Below are 22,983 nucleotides of genomic sequence, written 5' to 3'. Positions count from 1 at the left end.
CATTTAGGCCTCTAGAAGGTAATTACAAATATGGTTGTGGAAAATACTATAAGGAATTATAGTTTTCCCTTAACTTCAGGAGACAGAATAGCCGCTGTCATATGTTTATAAAGTTGTTGAAATGACTTAAGCTTAACAAGTGGTGTGGACTGGAATATCAAGTCTCATGTGTTTTACTTACTTATAGAAAGAACAGCATGTGGTTTAGATTTCCTACGTCATGACAACAGCCAAATTTACCATCATAAATTCACGTTAGGAATTCATATCATATGGTTTTATGAAGATAACAGAAAAGAGTATTTTTAGACAATAGGTTAAATTAACATAAATGACAATTTGATCTCTATACCAGAAGAGTACATCTTTATTGAAGACAATATTCCTGAATGTGTGGTGACTTACTAAAAATGTAATTCTGCCAGATTATCTTATCTTTTTTTTTTCCCCACCTGGTTAAAAAAAATACTTGTTCTCCATTCTCTTCATGCACACCTTTTAGGAGTGAATGTTTCATATTTATTTTTCATTTGTCCATTAATTTTTTCCTCTTCAGGTGTAATCTAGCCCCTGTGGTGGAGTTTGCTGCAGATGTGGGAACTAAATCAGATTTTATTACCATGAATCCATCAGTTGTACAAAGAGCATTTGGAGGCTTTCGGAATGAGAGTGACAGAGAAAAATTTGTGCATAGACTTTCCATGCTGAATGACAGTGTCCTTTGGATTCCTGCTTTCATGGTCAAAGGAGGAGAGAAGCACGTGGAGTGGGTTAATGCATTAATCCTTAAGAATAAACTGAAAGTGCGAACAGCGTATCCATCATTGAGACTTATTCATGCTGTCAGAGGGTAAGTGTCTGGAAAGGACCAGTCTGTCCTTGGCACAATGGAACACATAACTAAACATTTCCCCTAGACAGGAAGGAGCCTCCATAAAATCTCCCAATGGATATATGTTTCCATTATTTTATAGTGGCTATTCACCAACTTGAATTTTGTTTATGTGCTATATAGTATTTTACCTCATTCTCTTTCTTGAAAAAGCAAATATTTGAGCTTGGCACTTATTTATGTCCGTCATGAACAAATTGCTGTTTTTTAGATTTTCTGTGTTAAATAATAAGAATCAGAGTAAAACTGATGAATTTGGGGTAAGAAAACTACCAACAGAAGTGCTAAATGGCTAGTGGGTAATATTGTGGAAGCATAAATGTTAAATGTATTTTAGGAGCAATTAAGACCCATGTGTAGTTAACAGGCCTACTAGTGGTAGAGAAGGCTGGCTGAGATACTATTCCTTAATGCTTCCCCACAAAAGTTACAGATGCCATTTTTATGAATTAAGTCAACATTTTCCTTTTATTAACTCAAGCTCAGAAGAAAAGCCTAATAAATAGATTCTTGTTTAAAAGTACCAAATGATCAAAAAGGCCAAATTCAGTCATATATATGTGTGCAAAATACGTGACACAAAGATAAGCAATAATGTGTATTTATTGAATATCTACTAAGTGTCAGATGCTATGGATACAAAAATGAGGAAGAACTGATCACTGCTGAAAAGGAATGCATAGGGTTTATGGTGGTAACAGAGGGAAGTACAAGCAGATAGGGCATAAACAAATGATAAGGGAGTATGCTGTCGAGGAAAGGAGGGAGAGAGGGGTAAGAGAGAGGGAAAGGGAAGGAAACAGAAGGAAATGTTATTCTATCATTCGAGCAAACTGAGGCAGGAAATGATTAAGTACACAGTAAACCTGTAGAATTATGGAGTCCATGTGGAGCATTGTAATATAAAATTGGAAAAATTACTTGTGATCTGGTTGGGAAGAGAATTCATTTTTTCCTGCATTAAGCACAGTTAGCTGTGTGAATTTAGGAGAGTAAATTGTGTAACTGCAGACTCTGCATTGGCAAGGTGAGGGCTAGTGGAATGAAAACCAATTAGGCTTTTGACCAATTTATTCATAACATGATAAGGATGTAGGGCAGAATCAGTGGACATGGAAAGGAAGGGCAGGTTCAAGGGACCAATTAAATACAGTGTCTAAAACTCCTAAAAGAAAAAGGTTTCCAAGCCCAGAGTTAAAAATAGTTTGCTTCGTATGCTGTAATTAAGACTGGGCTAAAGTGTTTTCATTTTGTTTTGTTATTGAAATACTTTCAAGGATTTCCCGTTTCCTTGTTTAAGTCTCCTGACAGTTTCTTGGATTGTGTTATTCTGCACAAAATTAAATCGCATTCTTATAATTACATCACGATTATTCAACGTTCATTCTATTGATGTTTGGCACAAAGTTTCAACAAAGTAGGATAAAATACGTGCTTTGGAGAATAAGTATTTTTTTTAAGTTACAAAGATTCCTGGTAATTTCAATTTGACTGGAAAAAATAATGTGTTCTTAACAGAGAGTAACTATACAATGTTATAATTGTGCTAAGAACATTTCCTATTTTTTGAGATATTAATGTTGAGTATCAGTTGATTCATAGAAAAACAAAGACACCACTCTTGTCACATGCTGTGACACACACAGACATGTACATGGTACACTCCAGTGATAGCTTATTAAGATTCAAAATTGTACTAAGATTCAATTTGTTACAACTGATGAATCTACACTGATACATTATCACCCAAAGTCCATAGTTTAAATTATAGTTCATTCTTTGTTTGTACATTCTATGGGCTTTGACACATATGACATGTATCCACCATTCTAGTACCATACAGAATAGTTTAACTGCCCTAAAAATCCTCTGTGCTTAACCTATTCATTCTTTCCTCCCCATTAACTAACTCATGACAAGCACTGATATATTTACTGTCCCCATAGTTTTGCCTCCTCTGGAATGTCATATAGTTGGAATCATACAACATTTAGCTTTTCATGTTGGCTTTGTTTACTTAATAATATGCTTTAAAAATTCCTCCATGTCTTTTTATAGCTTGGTAACTCATTTTCAGTGCTGAATAATAGTCCGTCATCTGGATGTACCAGTTTATTTATTCATTCACCTATTGATTCCAAGGTTTGGGAATTATGAATGAAGCTGCTATTAAATCTGTGTGCAGGTTTTGGGTAGACCTAGTTTTCATCTCATTTGGGTAAAAGCTAAGGAGTACAATTGCTGGAACTTATAATAAGAGTTTGTATACTTTTGTAAGAAATTTCTAAGCTGTCCTCCAAAGCGGCTGTACCGTTGTACATTCCCACCAGTGATGAATGTAAATTCCTCTATTTCCACATCTTCACCAGTGTTTCGTGTTTTCAGTGTTCTGGATTTTGGCCATTCTGATAGGTATGTAGTGATGTTTTATATTTATTTTAATTTGCATTTCTCTGATGACATATGATGTGGAGCGTCTTTTAATGTACTTATTTGCCATCTGTATCTTTCCTTAGCGAAGTGTTTTTTAACATGTTTGGCCCATTTTTTAGTCAGGTCATTAGTTTTTGTTGAGTTTTAAGAGTTCTTATATGTTTTGGATAACTGTTCTTTATCAGATGTATATTTGCAAATATGTTTTCCAAGTCTGTGGCTCGTCTTCTCATTTTCTTGGTTTTGTATTTTGCAGAGCATAAGTTTTTATTTTTAATGAAGTCCAGATTGTCAATTATTTCTTTTATGGATCACGCCTTTAGTGTTATATCTAAAATGCCATCACCAAACCCAAAGTTATATAGATTTTTTTCTGTGTTTTCTTCTAAGAGTTTTATAGTTTTGCATTTTGCATTAACAACTCGGGTCTATTTCGAGGTATTTTTTTTTTTTTGTGAAGGGTATAAGATCTATGTATAGATTCATTTTTTTGGATGTGGATATCCGGTAGTTTCAGCACCATTTTTTGAACTATCTTTTCTCCAATGTATTATGTTTACTTCTTTCTAAAATATTAGTTCACTATATTTATGTGAGTCTATTTCTGGGCTCCTTACACATTCTGTTGATCTATTTGTCTATTCTTCACCAACACCATACAACCCCGATTACTGTAGCTTTATGGTAATTCTTGAACTCAGGGAGTGTCAGTCTGCTGACTTTGTTCTTCATCAGTATTATCTTGACTATTCTGGGTCTTTTTCCTTTTTATATAATCTTTGAAATTAGTACTTTTGTTCTCTACTTTTGATTCTCGTTTATATATCTCTATTCACTACCAATAGCAAGACACAAAATAAGAGGCATGGTTCAAACAGGGCATTTTAAGATCATTAGAATCCAGAAGGAACTACATATATTAAATATAGAAAGTACACAGCCTTTAAATTAGTTCATCAGTACTCTCCTTTTATGTTTTATCTTATCCACTTTTCTTCAATAATCATTAAATATAAACTACTTCACTAATTCCTAAGAGCAACAAGACAAAACTTCCGACCACCAGTGATGTTAATGGTATGCTTTCTTTTGATTACTATGCTTTAGATGTTTTTCACAAGACTTATTTTGAGTTCTCCAGAAAGAATTTACCTTGCTACTTTCTCGTTCATGTGTCCATATCTTCCCCCTGAAATGTCAAGTGATTAAGTTCTAAACTGTGGCCCAGGATATAAAAAGTAGCTGTAGAGATGCCTTTCCACTTTTGAAATACTTTGGAAATTTGTACACACAGTATATGTGAAAGGTAATTTTTTCTGCGGAATTAATGAAATTAATACATTAATGCATGCAGTATAGTGTTTGTACCTTACACAGCTACTAAAACTCTGAAAGAAAATAAAGAGATGTGAATGCTGATTAAACAAGATTCTCATGATACTAAAACAAGAGCAAAGTTCCCAAAAATCTTGAAGTACTTATTTTACATCTCTTTGAAACCCTGTGGTTAATACACAATTCAGGGAAATACTTTAGAGAGTTTTATATCCTCTATTGATTACTGGAGTTTGTTGTCTCTTATGAAAGGTTTAGAGCACCCAGTACATGCATTTTAGGTGCACATAATCACTATGTTAAGATGTGAAGGCCTTTCCAAGTACTGCAATTACAAGCAGAAAGTATAAGTGACATGGAAAGCAAAAGGTTCTTGAACACAATGAGAATCATTTAGGTAGTTTTCATATTGTCAAATTACATTATGTAAACTTCTCTGAAAATTATGATGGCTTACTAACTTTAAACGTCCATTCCTTTGTAGGGTTTTTTTTTTTTTTTTTTTTTAAGGCTCAGAAAATATAATTATAAATCACAAAACTCGAAGAGATTCTTAGATTGTTTTAATGTATGGTCATTCTTCCCAAGCCATGTTAAGTGAAACAGTAGGGGAAAAAATATAGCTGGATTCCAATTTTAAAACAATCTTACAAAATAATAAAAGGGTTATCTAATAGGGACAAGTAAAAGCTATAATTACACATTTAGGAGAATACATAAATGTATTAAACTGGTTTGGGATTGCAAGCTTTTCATTGGTATTCTTCAGAAGCCACACCAGTCTATATATTTTTATTGCTATTTGGTAATTTTTCTTTTGAGAACTGGAACAATTTTCATAAGACTTTAAGACCAAAGAGGGGATTTTTGTAACTATAAAATGATTTGTTGAAATTTGTAAAATGTGACTAGATATAAAAATCAAGGTTTTTTCTTTATACATTTATAATAAAATTATCAATGTACAAGCTAAAAACTTCCAAAAAAATTAACCCAATGATATAATTTAATATACAATTTTAAAATAATATTTAGGACATATAAAATACATTTTTATAAAATAGTTTTAGGCAAAAAACATCTTATTTCTATAATTACTATAATATGAATCATTAACAGCTAAGTCCTAATTTTTTGAGTGAGATGGTTATACTTTTCTTATTTTTCTATACGTTGAAAAAAAAAATGAACAGTGTAAAAAAATAGATTCACTACTGACTACCATAGATAATTTCTTAAGATTTCTCCCAGGATAGATAGATAAATGAGCATATTTTAAAATTACATTTTATGAAAGTAAACATATATAGTTAGTTCTAGATTAGAATCATATGTACTCTTGTACATTTTTTTTTTTGAAGTTTGCATTTTAGGGAGTTTGCTCTTATAGTTATCATCTCCATTCTTCTATTTCTTATTATAATGCTTATCTCTATTCACATATTTATATTTAAGAGCTTAATTGATTTAAATATTATATTTGTTTATAATCAGTTCTGGAAAAAATATCCAAAGTTTATATTTGAATCCTTTGCCCCCTCGCAATTATTATGAACTATTACTAAAATATTTAAATAAAAAACAAAATAAGTGTTAATTATTTCAGAATGTATATGATCCATTAGTTTTATTATTTTAATTCTACTTGTAACAAAAATTATGTATTTGTTCTATTTTGTCACCACATACTAATTATTAATTTGTTTTAATATTAATATTAATATAACAGTGACTTTACTCATTAATTTGATAAACTGATACTTTGTATTAATCAAGATAAACACTTGTCTTAAAGATTTATTGGCGATTACTGAGATTGATAAAAGTACATATGTTCTGTGGTGTTACTTTCATAGTTAACAATTCTAAAGTCATCCAACAATTTTATAAGCAAACATCTTCACTAAAATAAGTTTTAAAGAAAATGTAAATTCAGTTCATATAGATTTTAAAAATTTATATATGAGTCCTATTTGTGACTTTTGTTCTTTATCTTTTAATGGAGAGTAAAATAGGCGATTTCATTTCTTTGGAATTAAAATTTTTTCATTTGAAGTGCTTGATATACCCCTCATGATCTATACCAGGATTTCCCAAATTTGCAAAATCTGGGAAATGTTTTTATTCTCTTTACAATGCGTATTTACATTGGTCTCAAATGAGTTTACTTGCTTAAAAATTTCTCAATAATTATTTTGGAGTTTGATTTCTAAGGAAGGTCAAAAAAAACCCTCTCCTATTTTGACTATAGACAAGACTATTTACCTCCTTCACTGTAAGATTTGTATCCTTTAAAATGTGGATATTGACATAAATAGTCATATAGATTCTTTTGGGCTTTGGGTTTTAATGCTTCTATACTTTACTTGTTCTTACTGAAGTGAATATTCAAATCACCACAGTAAACTTTTGTACTTAATTTTCATAAACATCCTCAGGAATATCTTCTCTATAACCTAAAGGAAGTTCATGTAACTTTTGGTCATTGGGATAATGGAAGTAACTTACTAAAATATTCCTGCTTTAAAGTCATTTCTCTTGGAATTTCAATATTCTTCATATTCTTCAAGACTATAATTTAACTAACCCACTTTATATAAATGTTTCTTGTTGATAGTAAAAGATACACATACACACGCATATCTACAGCCGAATATGTATAGGCATATATGTATGTATGTATATATATAAATAAATATAGAAGGTGTAGGCATATATGTTTATTATGAGGCCATTTAGTCTATTGAATTTATTTTTTCTTTGGATTTCTGCAATTATTAAGTTTTTTTTAAAAAAAACATAGCTCCGTTTATAAATGCACATTATGAAAAATTATATCTGGAGTGGTATATGTTGCATAGATGAAAAATAAAAGTAGTATACATATATGCTATATATATACATACAACATATAATAATATTTAATATACTATTTATATACACTCAAAAATATAATATAATGTACTGTTATATAGACTTATATAATGTATAACATAATATAATAATAGTATATATATGTATTTTGTACATATATATATATATATATATATATATATATATATATATATATATATATATATATATATATATATATATATATATATATATATAACAACTTATTCTTGGCAGTTGCTTTGCTAGACCTTTTGTGTCAAACACACGTATCAATAATCGATCGACTTTCCTTATAATTATGTTACGTTGTTGATTCATATTCAACTTATTGTCACTTGGGATTTTCAAAAGTTGGTTTTGCCATGCTTAATATATAGCAAGTCTCCCACTTTATATTTATGTTATGTTATTGGTATTTGTTGTGCGGTCTTGCATTTATTTCTAGTAATTTCATCTTACTTTGGGAGGATAAGTATTCTTTTACACTATTACCGTGAGTGACTAAATAACTTTTGAATTATTTTCTCTTATTCAAAATATAAGATAATATCCTAATTAATCTTCATATTTCATGAACGCTATACTTATTTCTTCATTTTTGTCATTAAATAAAATTAAGTTGGACAATGGGATATCACTTAATATACCCTCCTAAATTTTCTGGGGTTTTGCTGGATCACTGATGTTTTCTTGTGGCATGCAGCCCATAAACAAATTGATTATATTTAATTTATGATTTAATGATTAAGATCATAATCCCTAGCTTGTGAAATTAAATGTAGAAAGGAATAACAAACCTTACAGAAATCAAATCAAGTGACATCCTTAGCTTGCCTCTTATCTGTGTAGCTGTCACTCTGTTGTAAAATATTTTGTTGGTCAATTATGTCTTTCTATTAAAAGAAGCACACATTAGTTGCTTTGTTACAATGTATGATTTTTATGTAGCTCTTAACGAATAAACAGATTGTATTTCCACATATCTTCCAGCATCAACTTTTTTTCCAGTTTTAAGATTAACACAAAAATACTATTTCTCAGACGTTAGTCACTGTACTCATCTTTCAGATGTCAAAATTTCTCCATTTTAAATGAGTGTAAAGATAAAAGGCTGTGTTAAATTAGGGTGATCCTCTGCAGGCTAAATTTATGTGAATGGCACATGCTTGCAGTAGAATTTGAATCAGACCAGGGTTCCAATAGAACCCCCAGTAAAAGTGTAGGCTGAAGTAGACCATTAGTAGACTTCAGGAAATTTGAGTTTCTCACTGTTATTTAAATGAATTGTTTTGGAATATCAAATCAACTCAGAGTCATACAAGGAAAAGCAGTTTTAAAAAGCAATTGAAAATGGCCACATGCACTCCAAATGCTTTCTGAAGAAATGCCTTACTTGTTTTCAATGTAGTCTTATGCCAAAAACATTTCCATATGGTTTCTATTTTGACCAATGAGCAACACAGCTGTAATATTTCTTTATAAAACATGTATCCTTCTTTAATGTTTTTGAGTAGTGAGATACTGCATAGTAGATATTTTAAAACTCATGATATTTTCATGATGGCGTATTTCTTTCCTTACTGGGAACTCTGATATCCACCCTTCTGGCATTGCAGCATTTCCTGATATTTACTCTGTTTTCCCTGAGTCACAATATTATTTCCTACCAGCTCTCATCATTCATATTTCCTTCTGGAATGTGAAAATACAAATAGGTTATATCTGAAAAGATGAAAATATCTCACCTTTTAAGATTGACCGTAAGTTTTTTTTTATTTTAATAAACATTTACTTAGGTTTGCAAAAACAAACAAACAAACAAACAAATAAGTTGTATCTGAGAAGTCATTCACAGCTATAAGGTTCAAACAGAAAGTCGTAGGAAACCAAGCTGCCAGGGTACCCTTCGTCAGCATGCTTTCCAATTCTGGTTCTCTCTCATCGAGACTAAAAGACTGCAAAGTATCTAGAATGTCTTTTGAGAAATGGGGAAGCCTTCATGGCACTCGGTGACATTGACATATCCTGATTTTTCTCTTTGGTATGCATTGTTCTCTCTTCTCCACTTGGATAATTTCTACTCCTTCTTCAAGTCTCAATTAAAGGTAAGTTCCAGTTGGACACAATTCTTCACTCTCGTCTCTTTGAGATTGATCTGAGTGTCTTTTCTCTGTATTCTCTTCTCAAGGGATACATATCTCTAATAGAACAGACTTCAGAATGTACGATTATTGTTCATTTTATTCTCTGTCTGTTTATATTTTAAGTTTCATGAGAGCAAAATTTGATGTATTCATCGCTTATATACCTAAGAAGCACAAAAGCCCCATGTTCATTATGGTAAGGGCTGGGGCACAGGTGTAAAGGGGTGGAGAATGGAGTCATGTTGAAGTTTGGTTCAGGGTTACTTATTTAGAACAATCAAAGAAGCAGGGCAGCAAGTAGAATGGAAGACAGAAATTTTTTAAATCAATCTCGGTATAACTAGAAATCACATTCACCCTTTAGTTTATGTTGAAACAGTGGGAAACCATGCCAATAAGGATGGCTTGAATCTCAAATAATGAGGCTAGAACCTGGATAGCTTGTCTATCTAGATTAGCAATTTATTAACTAATCAACTGGTATATGTTAAGAACCAATTTGTGCCCAGTATCCACAAAATCATAAAACCAATACTTACTAGATCTTACCTGCCTAAGGTGTTATTAGAATGAAAATATAAGATTATCTTCTGATTAAAAAGTAAACAGATCATAGTAATGAAGTATGACACATGGAAACATCCAAACTGAACATTTGCAAATTTATCCTGGCTACTCGAGAAAGTTGCCATAGTTCCATAATTTAGTGACTTAGTGTTGTCTCTTGAATATTATCGCAAGAATTAGCTTTCAAAATCTCTGTGTATATGTGTACAGGTGGATCTATGAATTTAAAAAAAATAATTTATTATGGTGCTTTCAGGAAGAAAAATGGTAATTTTAAACACTGTACACAGTGAAATAAATTGATTTTCATTTTTTTTTAATTCTAAGACCGAAATTTAGTATATAGAAAAAAAAGTTTTTACTACTATATTTAAGAGCTACAGGAAAAATTCATGAAGTTATTTCATATGTTATATTCATTACATGCTTTTGGTCGTGTTATTGCCTTTCTACTTTCAAGATCCAATCTTGTACTGAGTGGTAGTATGTACATAAATAACCTGAGAAATTCCCTTGTTTCTCTGATCTTTCAGGAAAAAAGAGGAACACTAATCAATATGCAAAATTGAATAAATCTGCAAAAAGCTATTCTAATTTAAGCTCAAGTGATTGAACAATTACTACATTCAGAGATTTTTTTATATAGATTAAAATAATTGTGACTTTAAAATAAAAAAAATGAATATGTAATAATGGTTTTTTTAAGAAATGAGCATGACTGGATATTGAGTTTGCCAAGGGAGGTTATTAAAAAAAGTATCACATAAATCTTTAAAAGTTTACAGTTTCTTATCTCCTTAAGATTATTTAGACTAAGAATTTCCTTATGATTGATCATAGTCGATCAACTAACTCTAGCTTCTAATATGGTCGCTCATATGATCACAGCCTCAGGCTACAACTTCCAAATTATGGCTTTAGATATTTGAAATGTCACTTCAATATACCAGGAATATATTAAAGAGAAGAAGGCAAAAGATTTAAGGCTTGCCCACTAGAATTTTCATGTAGGAAACAAGTCTGATCCGAGTGTGCTAGCACACCCTGATTCCTATTGCCAAGAGATTAAAGAAAGAGCTATCTCTTCTTCCTTTTCACTCTACTAGACAGCCTTACCCCCAAATCATTTGAATATCTGGATGAGTAACTAAGCATATTGTACTAGAATAAAGACTTTGACTATTAAATATTTTTAAAGTCTCTTTAACAATTTCTTTTGGTTCTTTGTTTACATAAAAAATAAGAATAGGAAAGCCCATTTGGCCCCCCAGGGCCAGACTGGAGGCTCTGTTTCCTACAGGTTCCAGTTGGAGCCATATAGCTGGGATTGACTTCTCAGAATTAAGACATTTATATTTTCACATTCTATGGATGAAATCAGTCAAAAAGAATATTCACAGAGACAAGAGAAAAATCAAAGTTATAGAGTCCTAGTAAAAATCAATAGTTAGTGGTGAGGAGGAAAACCACGGTACCGCTGTCTGAGTCTGTTACCTCTGCCAGCCGCCCTCATCAAGGTGCAGCCCAAACAGCCAGGGCCCTTCTCTGCTCCCCACTGACATGCTGAATGGTATTCCTTTTTATGTATTGATAAGTGAGCTTGCTCCCTCTTCAAGTTAGGACATTTGTGGTTCAGTGTGGTTTTCTGAAGACTATACTTGTTTAACAAGTATAGTAACAATATATGTTTGTTGGTTTATGTGGGAAACATTGTTCAATATTTTATTTTGAGAACCAATCAGATCACATTATATAAGTTACAAATTCTTACATTCGTTTTTTTCAGATCGGTGTTCATTGTGACAATCATTTCCTCTAAATGGTATTATGCAGAACCTGTCACCTCAGGGCCTAAGGGAAAGTAAAATCATAAAGCATTTTTTTCAGTTCTTAAGAAAGGATAGTTTTCATCATACTTTAAGAACTTTAGCCTCCTGAAACACCATTGTTACTACTTGGTGATAAATTGGAGTTCTGCTATATGGCAGAATGTTTTGTATATGCCATGAAGGATTCCTTATCCCTCAAAGGACCTTACTGCTATAGAATTTGAACAGATTTTAGTCTCAATGAGAAATAACCAGCTAACATTCAGAAGAGAGATAATAAAATAACCTAAATAAACAGTAAGATAGCTGATTCTTACTTATTGGTAAATATATTTGAGAATTAAAGGAAACTAGGCCTGATATATAGACTTTGGGGACTGAGAAGTAAGAAGTGAAAAAGATGTGAGAACAGCAGTACTGCTGATTTTTGATCTCACATTTCTCTAACCCTGTGCATCTTTATCAAACTGATTCATAAAGTTAGTCACTGAATTTAAGTTCAGTACCAAAAAACGGTGGGTGACAAGTGAGTGCTCTGTATTGGGTAAATGCCTACTGCTTTTTTGTTTTTACATGAGTTTGCAATACAAGACCTCATTACCTCAGCAATGGTATTATTTAGCTATAATCCTTGATTAAATTTTCATAGAGAGAATTTCAGTTCAATGCTAGCATATTAAGAACTCAGTTTCAATCATTCAATTCTACCCTGTTCCACTTTCGTCTTCCACTTTCATCATCCAATGACCATGTTGGTGGTCAAACGATATGTGTTGCAGAGAGATTGGGCTGGAAGTTGCTGTCTTATTATTGATTTCTTACCAAGAATAAACTGGTTTTGTTTCAGGCAGTATACATTTTCATTGTCAACACTCAATTGTTTTCACAATGAAAAAGTATGGTTCATAGTGTTTGACTCATTCTCTAATTCCTCATTTAAAGCATACTCTTGAAGAAAATATTGCCCTTTGATGACTCTCTAGAGATGGAAAAATCAGTGAAAGAATCCATTTCTCCTTCCGTAAAAAAGTAAACAAAGTGATAGTTTAATACAGTCATTAGGAAATCTTAGGTGCTCAGCTTGTATAGATTTCATTGAATGAACCTTGCCAGCATCACTGGTATAATATATGTTTAATTAAAGCACACTTTCCTCTACCGAATTACTTAAAATGAGAATTAAAGCCATTATTTAAAAAAAAAAAAAATTGAGTTTCCTTGGCCTTTATAACAATTTCAAAGAAATTTGCCAAAATTAATTAAGCTGTAGCATCAAGCAACTGAGTTCAGAGTTACAGCTTCTGTGTTTTAGCCATCCAACGATATTTATGTCAGTTACAAACTTAGACAAAATTAAATAGCTAAGACAATCATGTGACATGTGGATATTCTTACATAATCTAAAATAGAAGGAATTCGATATTACATTATTAATATTTTTGATAATTTAGTCTAATAAGAACTAAATTCTTCTTTTTCTTGTTCCAGGGAATCTTACTTAAAGTATTTCTTGCATCTAAAGTTATGATTTTGTATTTTATTCCATTGTTGATCTTATTCTTCTCAATAGAATTCTGTAAACTTCCTGCAGAAGTTATTTTATAGACATATAAAATTTTTACAAGATGACAAGCCAATCTTACATTAAAATATCTGTTTCTCAGTAGTGCTTGAGAAAATTGCAGTCATTATAAATGTTTGACAGTACCTATTTTAAAATAATAAAAATTGAGCAAGCGGTGTTCAGATGAAATGTGGGCACTTTCCCAAAACTCCCATCTTTGTTTTTACTTCTTAATAATCATTATTAAAAAAAGAAAAGAAAAGAACTTGATACTTTGTAGAGTTCATATGTATTATAGTCAAATAATCCATCAGCAGGTCTCTGTTAATAAAAGTCATACCAGGAAGAATCAGTTCTACTAAGCGCATTTTATAGTTTATTCAGCTGGCAAATATTTTTCTTTTTCCCTGGAACAGATGCCTACAACAGAAATGCTGTTATTTTCAAAATTAGCAAGCTGATTATTTTATGGGAAATAATTAACACAGAATATGTTTCACACAAATATTTCGGTAATGCACTAAGCATGGCATTCCTATCAGACTGGATAGAAAATAAAATACAGAATTTTTCATTAAAAAAATGTATATTAAAGTGGCAAAATACTTTAAATCACATTTGAAGAGTGCATTCTGTGCCAGGAGTTGGTCTAGGTCTGAAGTTGCAAAGAAGTTAACACAGTGGGGGATTCCTCAAGTGATGCAATCCCCACCTTCACGGTCCAGAGTTTATATAAGGAAAGGACAAGGTAATATGAGAATGCTAGCCCAAGGGATTTAGCAGAATTTGGAATCCCTCCAGTGGGATATGTAAGCAGAGTCACTGAATAGAGATACACACAAGAGTTTTCAAGCAGAATTAAAGGTCAGCTAAGAGTAAAAACCAAGAATTTACACTAGTGCCTATTCACCAGTTATATCATAGATATATACTACATAGTAGTTTTATTTTGAAAAAGCTAAATATAATGACTCCAAAATTGTATTGCTTGATTTAAAAAAAGAAAGAGAAGAATATTAATCAGAGTCCCAATTTACAAAAAACTTCAGGATCCGAACAATGATTTTACAATGTTAAAATGGTAATAGGGGTCAAATATGTGGTCACAGAATGAAATCTAACTATGGACGTAAACACACAATGCAATGTGTATATACATATATATGCCTTACTGTTAAATTGTACACCTGAAACTTACTGGATTTCGTTAACCAATGTCACCATAATAATAAAAAAAATTATTTCAGCAGTTATATAACTACTGAAATGAGCTACCTGTTTAGAAATAATAAAAGTGAAGAACAAAATTATTTTGAGATAGATTTGTGAATCTCTCTTTTTTTCCACCACAGAATGTGGTGAGATTGACATTTCCCTCATTCTAGTTTTCTCATTTAACTTGGTGTGCACGGGAACTAAGTCCTCGTATTTCTCACTGCCTGTAAGACACTGAATATGACAGTAAGAAGGCATACCGTGGTTGCCAGTAGATTAGGAGGTGGGCAGGGACTTCCTGGAAAATAGAAGAGGAAGAAGCAATTACAAAAGAAAAAAGTGACACCCTGGACAAACTATCTGCATTTTGTTTTATTTTATTTTGTTTTATTTTTATTTTCGCATCTATGTAAAAGTTTTTTTGGAGATTGGTTTTTTTATATCCTTAATAACCCGGGGACAAGAATGTTACAAGAGCAGACGAAGGCTGACTGGGAACGAGACTCAAAGGCAAACTGAACTATTTAAATGGGATACTGCCCCTACTGGTCAGGCGATGATGGAGGCATGTGGTTTCCTCTCCAGAAGTGAGTGCGTTAGGAAATGACTGCATTGCACAAGCATTGTGACTCATAATGAAATGAACTGTTTGGGGAATTTGGCATACCCCCTCAATCTTCTGAACCTTTTAACACTCAGGTTTGATTAGGGACTTTCTAACCAGTCTGATGGCTGATGATATTAGGGGACATTTTCATATCTTGTTCTTTATTTCATTATAGTAGTACATTGGAAACAGGTTTTATAGTTTCTCTGAAAATCCCCTTTCTTCTACCCTAAAGAAAAATCTATTGTATTATATGTGTTCATCAAGTAACTGTATCCTCTGTTTTGAATATCTTTAAAAATAGCACTGTAATCCTCCCTGAAATAAGTAAAACATATTTGAAAATGTTGAAAAAGGTGTGAGGAAATTTATAACTGATTAGAAAAATCTAGACCCATCATAAACATAAATATGCATATCTAATACATACCAAAGAGATTTTAGTGATCTTTGACACATCTAGTTAAACTCCTCATTTTACAGAGCAGGCTATTGAGGCCCAGAGTCTCATCCAAGACTAGACACTCAAAGGCAGAGCCAGAATTGCTGATCCCAGGAACATCTCACTTTCCATCAGTATTTCTGTGGACGAATGTAGCTTTATATTAGCATGACAATATTTGTGCCATTTTATCATTCCTTCTTGATGTTTATTTTTCAACATAATAAAATCTATTAATTTATATAGCTTTGTACTCTTTGCCAGAATGATATTCAGAAAATGAATTCATTCCTATTTATATAAGTTATCACGGATCTTGAGCTCTATTCTGACTTGTATTTCCTGGCCAGAGATAAAAAGATTATTTTTCATAGACAAGAAGGGGAAACAACTAAATAAACTGTCTATATAGCTAAGGATTATACCTCAAATTGCAGGCACGAGTTTTTAAGTAATTCTAAAATAGAATTCAAATGATTTTTTTTTTTAAATTCTAAAAGAAATTCAACAGCAGGGTTCTGAAGCATTTCATTAAACTTAAGTTTATCTTCTCAAGCTTTCAGCTGATATCTGCAGAGCAAAATCAGGATCTCTTCTAGAAAATTGATTAATGGTATGCCATATTATTTGTAAAGCTCTAACCACCTAACTTTGAAATACTTTATTTTAAATGAAATTTGAAACACAATACGGAACTTTAAAATGTGTAGTTAGCCAGAGAACAAGTGCAATTTGTACCATAACTAAATATCAATTCTTACACATTTTAAGTTAGTAAAAGGTTATAGAAATAAAAAATAATCCGTTTTTAGAGCAAGCTTTGTCAACATGATTTAAATAATTTTGCTGAGAAGTTTAATGTGGATAACACAGTGTTAGAATTAGAATGTCACTGTTTCACAATTAGTTGAAATTACCTAGTGACAATTTCGTTTTCTGTTGTACACATTTATTATTATTCTACGCAAAGCAAATATTCATGAGGACATACCTGAGAAAAGTGCAGAGAATATATTCTAAGTAACTACAATGTTGATGACTTAGACTTGAGTCTAAGTCTTTAGTCTCAAGTCTGTAAGTCTTTATATTAAATTTGAATTAAACTAGGACCTTTATTCTTAGAGATAAATAAGCAAATGACTTGTAGTACTATGACTTTTAATTTAATGTTTAATTTAACAGATTTTTTTTCTCTAGTGTTCCCCATAGTGTTAGAAACAGAATCAGTTACTCAAGTTTGGACTGAAATGAAAAAAATGTAATTTAGATATTATTTATGGTCAAGAAAGATTTTTGAAATGTGTCGTTTTCAGTTATTTCTTCGCAGTCTAAGTAATAACACGTCGGTCTTCATTAAAATTTCTGATTTCTTTCATTTCTCTTGTAGAAACACCCTATTGCTATTTCTGTTCCTCTTCCTGATTGTAGAATATGGGTAGCAAACTCATGAGTAAAAATTTGATGCCAGTTTACTGACCTATTTAACCATGCAGATATTTAAAAATAAAACTTGCTGCCAGAATTTAAGAACCATGAACTTTCAAATAAAATTTCAATTTTTTGTTGATTCTTTTAAAAATCAGAAGTTCTGGCTATACTGGACCTTTATTTTTTTCTTGATAACTGTGAGCCAGAGCTGAGTTGTTCTGTCTTCTGTAGCGTAGATATTATTATCCAGTTCTTCACAATCCACTTACCCCTGTTTCTTTTCCATCCTGACAGTCAATCTGAGTCCCTCATCCTGGTTTTCTGCTTTATCTAGCTTTTAACTATTAGTTTTATTTTTCTACCTTTCGTGAGGAGAATGAGGTATAAACATAAATGGTATTTGATTCACACAGTCTTAGAACAGAAGACTTTGCGTATCATCTAATCAAAAGACTCATTAAAAATAGTGACATTAAGGCAAATTTGTGTAGGTTAAGTGACTTAATAAGACTTTATACACAGTACCTTGGTTTCAAACTCACATCTGTCATGCTCTTTTTGCTTGTTTAAAAAGCTGACTGTGAAATAGTTGCAGAAAACTATGTAGCATTTCAGCAGTGGAGGTTCTTTCCAGGCAATGTGTGTTAATAAATGTTTAACAATCAGCAATCTGGGGAAACAAAGAAACCTGTATTATAGCATTTGCTGATTTCCACGGTGTAAATATTCCCACCATGCCCAATTTTAAGCTAATGATGAGGTGTCGACTAGCTTATAAAAATCAAGAAAATTTAACAATTGCTTTTGTGAATCACTAAGAGCCAGCTTCTGCCCATCAGAATAATTGTATGATTCTGGAAGATTCTTGTGTATATTACAGAGAAATTCAAACCATTAACATGCAAGCTTATTAAATGTTATTCTTTCTATCACGCTGGCAACTCTATCAGAAAGGTCTATCTCATTTATTAGGATATTTTCTTTTTATTATACATCATCATAGTTTAAATCGGCTAATGCAAATGCAGTGACTACAGTGATTTATGTAAAAGCAAAATCAAGTAACTTTGATATAATTCTCTTTGGTTTATTATACTAATCAAATATAAGCACATATAATGGATATTTTTTATAATAATCCCTAAAATGGAGTCTCTGAATGTTATTGACTAAAGGAAAATTACTCAAATTCTTCACACTGCTTTTGAGTTTGGTTTGGCGAAATGCTTGGAAATGACATTCAAATTTTAAGATGTTTGTCAGAAATGAATATTACTCTATACCTATTATTATTTATCTATTTTTTTCTAAAATTTAAGAACTCCTAATCTTATTAATAATAGTTATTATATGGCAAAATTCTTATATTCTAATTTTTCTATTATAAATGCTTGAAAGCATTTTGATATGAGTTAAAATTTTCCATTTTATTTTGGAAACTTGGTAGTGTTGACATTTATTCTCACAGGTATGAAATATGCTTACCTATACATTTGGAAAAATGTGATTTCTTAATTACTTATCCTAAAAACCAAGATGATATAAGTAAAATGATAATAACTTATCTGAGATATTAAAATTATATTTAGTAATTTCCTTTAGTCATAACTAAATATATAGTAAGAAAAAAATCACTTTTAGTAAATTTTTATGCAGAAAACAGAAATAAGTTTAATACTGGATAATACATGATTAAAATATTATAACAAATATATTTATACATGTTTTAGATATGTGCATATGCGTGTGTAGTCAGTTAATGTGCATACAATTCTGTATCTATTTCCAGAACTCGAATGCAGTATTTTATTGAACTAATTGAACTAATTGTTAATACAGATTAAGATTCATTTCTAAATGAAAAAAAGATGTATGTGTGAAAAGTAGTAATTCAGATTTTCAGAAATTTTTAAAATTTAATTCGTGATGTTTTACTGTAACTCAGTTATCTATTTCAGAGTTATTTTAGGCTAAGAAATTGAAATATTGCTAAGAAACTGAATATTGTTTCTTCCTCATTCCATAAAAAAAAAAAAAATCTCATCAGCAAAGGGAATTAGGACCAAAACTTTTACAATACTTGAGTTCATACAGAGTTTATCATTACTCTATTTTCTAGCATTTTTAATCTTATATTTGAAGAGAATGATTTTGTCAAGAAAACTGCTTTCTATAGAGATGTACTGGCAAAATAAAATAGCAGATGTTTCATCTAAAACCTCTTATAATCGTCCCCATGTTTGAACGTGGTTCCATCATAACCATTGCATCTAAGATATTTCACCCCTCTGGCAGGAAGATGATTTTCACAGTGCCACGGAATTATTAAATGTTAGACAGTGAATCTGCACCATTGGATTTCATTAATTGTCCTATCTGGATGAAAGAAGCAATAAGAAAACAGGCAAACATAACATTTGATTTAGGAAGAACTTTAGGAAGAACAAAGATAAGATTTCTAGATGAACGTTCAAATACTAGTAAAAGGTTACTGCTGCACATAGGACTTATAAACCCCAAAATGAGTTAGGACTTTGAGTCTGGGGTAAGTAGTATATGAAAGAAAAAAAGAACATAACAGTTAAAAAAGCTTGTGCTCTAGTATTCTAGAATTATCCTCTGTACAGAGTTTGGGGGTAGAAGTGGGTGCATAAGTCTAAGATATAAATCATCTTATTAATTTGCTTTAAGTGTTTTCTCTGAAGAGAAAGAGTATCATATGAAAAATAAAACTATAGAAATCTACTTTATCTATCTATCTATCTATCTATCTATCATCTATCATCATCTATCTGGCTATCATCTATCATTTATCTGTTTATCTATCTTTTATTTTTTTTTTGTAAATCAGTTCAACACTGACACTACAAAGCATCTCTTACAATTATGATGACTCAGATTTTACAGGTGGAAAGTAGAGCTAATAATCAGAATTGACTTATTTCCCTAGGATGTTGTGTGTGTGTGGGTGGGGTGGGGGGTATATTTTAGCATTAATCAAAAAATTCCCTAGACTTCCTTTAGAGCTCCTATGAGTAAAATCAATAGTGATAATAACTGGCATGGTAGTATTTTTACCTGGAAATTGGGAAGAACGTCTCCAAAGTATTCCATTTTAATATCAACACAGAACAGTAGCAATTATCTCTGATAGATTTTATTCTTTTCCAAATATCAATGTTATTTCTGCCAAATCTAAGTAAAACTAGAATCTGGAGACGATAAAATGCTTTTCTAGAAATGCTTTTCTAATTATTCATAGTTTAAGTTGATTGTTTTAAATTATTTTTTATTTCTAAAAATTATTTGTCCCCCTCAGAGATATGGAATGACAACAGATTTGACAAATTGAAAAGTCCACATGAGATTTAACATTTGCCACTGAAAAGTGAAAGTTGTTAAATTTCAGGTTACTCTTAGTAGGAGGTACCATATATTTAACTGAGAAAAAAGCATATTGACCTTCTTTTCCAAATTAGATTTTAGAAGAGTTTTTACTTCACTGTGTGAGTGTGTGTATGTTTTGTTGGTTAATACAACACAACTATTCTCAGAATAATACCCAAGAAAGTTATAAAATGAAATATTGGACCCTCAGTCATATTTTACCTTTTAGCAATTTAATTTTTAAATAGAAATAATGTAATGCCAACTAAAATGGCATGGCCCAAGTAATAGCATTACTGAAATTCAACTCAACCTAATTTTTAGGATATAGGCTCTGGAGGGAGACTTTTTCATTTCTCAGTTCCACAGCTTACCAACTCTATGCCTTTGGGCCAATTCTTTATTCTTGTCCTGCTTCAGGTATCTGATCTGCAAAACAAAGTTCTTAAGAACCTCGTAGTTTTGCCGAGATGATAATTTGATGTATATGTAAAACATATAGAACAGTTCCTGGCACACCATAAGTGACAAGTAAGGTTTAGCTCTAATAAATGCATCACTGAAAAACTAGATGTATTAAGTTGCCCTGTAAGTAATTAAGTAAAGCTCATTTCTCTCTCCAGGTACAGGTTTCCCCTGCTTTCCCAAGGTAGAGCATTCCTTTCGTAAGCCAAAATGATGTAAAGCAAAGAAGCAATTTCCTTAGGACATATCTTGCTAACAAATGCAAGAAATAAATAGACATAAAGCCCGGATGCTCACAGATACCGTTCAATACTATGGCAGCTTGATGAGGAGATGTTGAGTATAGTTCCCAGGGAGGGAGGTTGTTGGTGCCACTCTTGCTGCTGGGGGTTCGGGGGTGGTACGTGATGCCTCAGTAATGCTTGCTGCAAAACAAATGCTGAAGCAATTTTTTGCTTTTTTTTTTTTTTTTTTACAAAATTGAAAATTTTCTTCAAATTTCTTTTGGTTAGTGAAAACAGGTACTAATGTAGGTCTTTCATTAAAGTGAAGCAAACTTCCAAAAAGCGGGGAATACCTGTATTTCCCTCTCTCCAGGCAATCCCCACCCCTTTCTGCTGGCTGATTTAAATTAATAGCAGTTGCTTCTAATAAACTATATTGAAATAAATAAAATCTTTGGCTAGAAAATCCAGTAGGAAACCCAGTAATTACATCTTATGCCTTTCTCTTATACTAAGGTGTACTCTACTCCAGATGTCTGAGTTACTTCTCCACTTCTATCTTCCTCTCCATTTCTATCTCTCTCTCAGTTTGATTTGAAGTCAACTGATGTTTATCTTTCTACACTGGTGAATATTAATAATGGATGGACATGTCTAATACATCCCCCAAAGGCGAAATACATTCCAAACATGGCAGATGAAACAGCTCTACATTGGTTATTGTTAAATCTCTATTGTCTTTTACAATATTCTTTTACAGTGTCCTCTTTCTGGAGGTCAGGGGTGGGACTGAAAGTTCTTACTCTCTAATTAGTTGACCTTTCTAATCACCAGCCCCAGTCTTGAGGTATATAGAGGCTCCACCCTCAGTCACTTTTTTAGCATAAACTCAAGTGTAATTGAAAGGGACTCTGTGATTAACAAAAGACATGCCTATCACTCAGAAAATTTTAAACATTTTAGGAGTTCTTGCCAAGAACTGTGGACAAAGACCAAATATATTTCTTAATATACCAAATAATTTAAGAGAGAAATATCACTTTTTATAGTTACTAAAATGACCCCTTGCCAATAGATCTAAACCTCATGCCCCACAAATTAACAATTGCTCCTTTTATCACTATAGGATTCCATGTTTTATTTCTTATTATTATTCTTTCATCTTTCAATTTTTCTAATTCTATTAAAAATAGACTAAAATATTATATAACATATATATTGTATACAATAATATTATTTATATTTCATTTTTTAGCACTCTCCTTTATTATTATATTAGTACTAACTTGATTAAGAGGACTTCCTAAACTTTAATTTTCTTCAGTAACTTCATCTATCATTCAATTTTTATTGAACATAAGCTATGTGCCAGGTACTTTGCTAGGTCTGAGGTGCAAACTTGGCTTAAATAGACACAGTTCTCACCTTCACTCGGATTATTATATCAGTACCAGGAAATTATAACAAATACTATGATGGGGGAGGAAAGTATACTGTAGGAGAGTCACTTCTTGAAGAAGTGAAACTGGCAGGTTGATTAAAAAAAAAAAGATCTG

At 31.6% G+C, this 22,983-nt stretch overlaps 1 protein-coding gene across 1 annotated transcript in view; it reads left to right on the top strand.

The window, feature by feature from the left end:
• Window positions 1-22,983, top strand: part of ST8SIA4 (ST8 alpha-N-acetyl-neuraminide alpha-2,8-sialyltransferase 4) — an 82,108-nt gene that overhangs the window by 36,104 nt on the left and 23,021 nt on the right. Inside the window, exon 4 of the mRNA XM_006913247.1 lies at window positions 557-850. Within this exon, the coding sequence (XP_006913309.1) occupies window positions 557-850 (294 nt within the window). The remainder of the gene's footprint in view (window positions 1-556; window positions 851-22,983) is intronic.

The sequence above is a fragment of the Pteropus alecto genome, unplaced genomic scaffold (assembly GCF_000325575.1).
Source record: "Pteropus alecto unplaced genomic scaffold, ASM32557v1 scaffold20, whole genome shotgun sequence".
Lineage (NCBI taxonomy): Eukaryota > Metazoa > Chordata > Mammalia > Chiroptera > Pteropodidae > Pteropus > Pteropus alecto.
The sequence above is the reverse complement of the archived record's forward strand: the minus strand, read 5'-3'. Positions and strand labels throughout refer to the sequence as shown.